At 37.2% G+C, this 4500-nt stretch overlaps 1 protein-coding gene across 1 annotated transcript; it reads right to left on the reverse strand.

Annotated features, from left to right (window-relative positions):
• Positions 1–730: 730 nt before the first annotated feature.
• LOC120207788 (uncharacterized WD repeat-containing protein C3H5.08c-like) lies at positions 731–4133 on the reverse strand. The gene is made up of 7 exons (XM_039207204.1): positions 2657–4133; positions 2480–2570; positions 2228–2385; positions 2059–2110; positions 1865–1944; positions 1695–1788; positions 731–1434 (listed from the first exon to the last, which is right to left on the reverse strand). Exons 1-7 carry the CDS (start codon positions 3533–3535, stop codon positions 866–868), a joined length of 1923 nt encoding a protein of 640 aa, XP_039063135.1. The 5' UTR covers positions 3536–4133; the 3' UTR covers positions 731–865.
• Between the last annotated feature and the right edge of the window lie 367 nt (positions 4134–4500).

Raw genomic sequence — 4500 nt, forward strand, 5'->3', positions numbered from 1 at the left:
AATCAATCAAAAAATAATAAAAAATCAATAAACATTGATGTCACTTGATATGAATCGTGAACAATTCGATATAATCTAAATATATAAATATATATCATATCAAATCATCAAGAACAATAAATTAAATGCATAAGCGAACTTGAATTTAATTATATGTCAAAATCTTTGAGTCTTTTGGTTTTGATTGTTCAATAAAATATGTTTTTTCTTGGTGTAAAAATTCTCATATGGAGATAAAAAAAAATATAAGTTGACCTATATATTGGGGATCACTACTTTTTTATATAACTGATTATTAAATCGATTTTTAAATATTTATAATTTTGACTTTCATTAAATTATAAATACCTATAGTATATACAATTTAATTCCATGATACTTTAGTACCTATAATATATGTAGTATAATTTATAATTTAATTTTATATTATATATATACCTTCTCCGAAAATGAAATATATTTCATGCGTACACATTTTTTTGGATTAACATTTAACTTTTTTTTGGTACACAAAAGTTTAGGTCAGAGGTGACTCTCTCAATCCAAGGTCATGCCATATCTAAGACTTAATTGAGATTTACAAAGGACTTTACTGATTGTCCACCAAGAGTGACGGTGGTAGGATTCGAACTTGGACTTAACTCAAATTCTTGAATCTCAATCACTTGTGCCAACACTCGTTGGCTTGGATTAACATTAACTATGAACCTAAGATTTCATATAATTGATAAGGAAAATGTCGGATAATGGTAACATCAAAGCAACTGCTAAGTGCTAACTGAGCTTTACACAAGTTCACCAAAAAAAAGGTGAATCGCTTTGATAACTTCTTTACTAACAGATTCAAGACTCCTGATGCACACTCCTATAGACAAACAGGCAATCCGTAATTGTGGAATGTCCTGATTGTTCCATTCCATCCACCGGCAACAATCACAACTCCCCATGTTTCCGGTAGGCTCGTGTGATTACCGGCACTATTACGACAGAGTCGTTGGTGGTGGTGGTCATATGGATAACTCTCATGTTCCACACCTGTTGCATCCCACGAAGGAAGCTTTTCTTCAGGCCATGTAGCAGAGCCCTTGGATGATCCTGACCCGTCATTGGAGAACCAATTACAGATCGAGAATCGTTCCGGATCTCCGATCCGGGAAACACTCTCAATTCGACCTTCTCTCGGTGCCAATGCCCAGGAACCGTTATCATCCATGTGACTCTGATCTAGACCCTGGCCTGACCAAGGTATTGCGACGGATACATCTTCGCAGAAGAAGTGCTCACAAGAACGAATAGATTTTGTATGTTTGGATGTTTGGAAACACAAGCCATCGTAGTTCCAGACATAAACACGACAGTCTTCTCCAACCGAGATTATATGTTTCCCGGTTGAAGTGAACGATGCCGACAACTGACTTCCCGACTTTGGCAGCCCTGCATGGGTTCAATACAAATATCAGTTAATGAAAATTGCAGCATTGACAGGCTACACATGCACAAAATCATAAAAAGTATAACATAACCTTCAACTTCAAGCGTAGCGCATAAGTCATGATAATATTAAATATTCAATGCTTGACTAATAACTCTACTTTATCTTCAATGGATGTGCAGATTCATTAAGATCTCTGAAATAGTGAAAGGAGAAAGCTGTGCAGATTAAAGACGTTATCGATATGACTTCGAATCAGTACCTTTAAATTTATGAACCATATCTACTCCGTCGAATATCCGGAGTTTGGAATCTTCGCAAGCTATCATAACCGTGTGTGATTCATCCTGGGAGAACTGCAAGTAGGATTGAAATTGATTAGTACCAAATGGAAGATTAGTATAAATAGCAGCAATGGCTTTAGTGCAAAACCTGAATGCTTGTAATTTTGTTGCCAGAGGTTTTCTTTCTGCCATGAATATGTATCTCTGCCTGCAAACTGACACCGAAGCCTATTGCACGCAAAAAAGAAGAAAAAACTCAGGCCGTGCCGGAAAAAGGAAGCGATGACCGAACAGCTACAATTAAATACTATGATAGAACTCTGATTAGCAAGAAACTATTACCTGATGCTTCATAAAAGTGGCAAGTGCCTGCAATGGAGCCAACTACAAATTCCTGCTAGAATAATGAAAGGACATGAAATTATTACTATGCCAACAAGTTATGAAAAATGCAAAACAATCTTTGTTTTAGCAGATGAACATTGATTCGAGTATTCAGAACCACATGGACCTTGCCGTCTGGCCGGTAACATATAGCAGTTATAATGTCCTGCACATCCACCCAATGGACAACTCGCTTCTCAGAGACTCCCCAGATCCTTACTTTTCCATCTATCGAACCGCTGATGAAGTAATTGTGATCTACTGGATTGAACTGAATGCATGTGACTGTTTCCATCCAAAGAAAAAACATGGTTCAGAGTTTAGAACATGGAATCATTCATTTCAGAGAAGACAGGGAATCGAGTCCCTTAATAGTTACCGTAGTTATTATGGTGAAAAACATTTAGACATCGATCGCAGCTGACTTGCCACAAACGAACAGTTTTATCCATGGATGAAGAAACAAGAAGCTGAAACAACAAAACAAATTTGATTTAGTACATCAAAACAACAAAAACAAAGGTCTAAATGCACTTCTAGGCTTCTATTGACTCACGTTTGAACTGGACCATGCAAGATCTAAAACATCACTGGCATGTCCGTGAAACTCCTGCATTGGTAAATCCTCAAGCTGGAAAATCTTATTAGGGATAACAACTGGGGATAGGAGCGACTTTCTTCTGCCAAAAGTCAACTTTCCTTTGTTCATTTTTCTAATCAAACTGCCCTCTGCCATGAAAGGTTTACTAGAGGCATCTGTCGAGGTGACACGCCATATACGTACGACCCTGTCTTCACCTCCGGTTGCCAAATACTGACCATCTGGACTAAACTTCATGGTCCAGATGAAGCCCTTGTGAGCCTGTATTTCTTGTCCCATAGAAAGTGCAGTGAACTCCATGCACCCTTTCTTGTTAGGCTCAACCATCATTTTCTTTGAACTATGTACTACTTTGGTACCATGTTTTGATACATTAGATGCACATCTAGTTTTTCCCCCTTTCCTCATGCTCAACAAGTGTTTCCACCATTTATTGAAATTTTTCGAGTTAATTTCGCATTCATCCAAATGAGCTTGAACTTCATTCTCACTCTCTAGAGCTAAGTTCATCTCATGTTCTGATTCATCAACCAAAAGATTGGCTTGACAAGTCATCTCCCTCTCACAACAATCCGAATTTCCTTGGACATTGCTAACGGATAAAATGGAAGAACTCGGAACAGCACCACTGCACTCTGCAATCCTCTTTAAGTCCTTCTTACTTGATGACTCTGCAAACTCAACCAGATCCATCGATCGAAGAAAACGCTCACGTCGTTCCTTCACACTCGACGGATCGTTCATCCAAACCCCATACTCTAATTCTTCAGCAGACAAGCAATCCAAAGAATCAAAGAACACATCATCATATTCTCTCACATAAGACCTCAGCATGTCTTAAGATCAATGTTCCACGTCAAAACCACAGTAATATGCAACACAAAGAAGTTTCCTAGAACCCCTTTAATACCTTCCAAATCCCCAATTCATGGACCATAATTTACTCTCCTGATCATGTAAAATAATGGGATTGGAAGGGAGAAATTCAACTGAATATACAATTCTAAAAACACGGATAGATACGAGGAACTAAGTCCAAGTCCAGCAAAGTCATAAAATATACAAAATGAAAACTGTTAACAAAGCCAAAGGCGAATGGTTGGATAGTTTCAAGACGTGTATGTACCTCGGGTTCAATGCAAAGCAAACAGGAGGATTAGAAAAAACTATCACCGACTTTCCCTGTGATGGTGGGTGGCTCAACACCTCAGTAAGTCAATCTTTTAAGGGGCCTGTATCGAAATTTACAGCAATCAAAAGGGTGTCATAGTGTGAACATAAAGAGAGAGATTGGCGGTGGAAGGAAAGGTGGCCAAGCCAAAAACACAAGAAGATGCTTTCTGCAACTTCTATTTTCTCTTCGCTTTTTTGGATGATAACGATGGTGACGTTTTATCTTACCCACGTCCGAAACACCATGAAATTATCTCATTAAAGGACGGGCCGAATTAGGCAACTGTTGCAAAAATGATTGAGTGGTCAGTCTGGAAAACTGGAATGAATAAAACAGCACTGAATCATTCTCAGTACCAGACAAAGCAAAATTCAAAAGAGAAAAATGACAGCTGAAAAAGTACTGCGGGGAAAGGCGTGTGTCTAGGCAATAGCATATCGTTTGTTATGTCCATGTTTTTGCGGCCTTATGTTTATCCTAACAGTGATATAACGAATATTATTACGATTATTATATAAATTCTGATAAATATTTAATAATTTTTAAAAAAAATTAATCATTAATTTTAAAATAATAGTAATTAATAATATAAGTAAAATATATAAATATAATTATTTGAATTTAT

This window comes from Hibiscus syriacus, unplaced genomic scaffold, assembly GCF_006381635.1.
Source record: "Hibiscus syriacus cultivar Baekdansim isolate YM2019G1 unplaced genomic scaffold, ASM638163v2 tig00015395_pilon, whole genome shotgun sequence".
In the NCBI taxonomy this organism is placed as follows: domain Eukaryota; kingdom Viridiplantae; phylum Streptophyta; class Magnoliopsida; order Malvales; family Malvaceae; genus Hibiscus; species Hibiscus syriacus.

What these genes read in the sequence shown, in the direction of transcription:
- LOC120207788 (XM_039207204.1), bottom strand. Translation starts at nt 3,535, where the DNA reads ATGCTGAGGTCTTATGTGAGAGAATATGATGATGTGTTCTTTGATTCT. An exon ending in TTGCATGGTCCAGTTCAAAC is followed by an intron (nt 2,571 to 2,656) that starts GTGAGTCAATAG and finishes TTGTTGTTTCAG; the next exon opens with CTTCTTGTTTCTTCATCCAT. An exon ending in TTTTCACCATAATAACTACG is followed by an intron (nt 2,386 to 2,479) that starts GTAACTATTAAG and finishes GGATGGAAACAG; the next exon opens with TCACATGCATTCAGTTCAAT.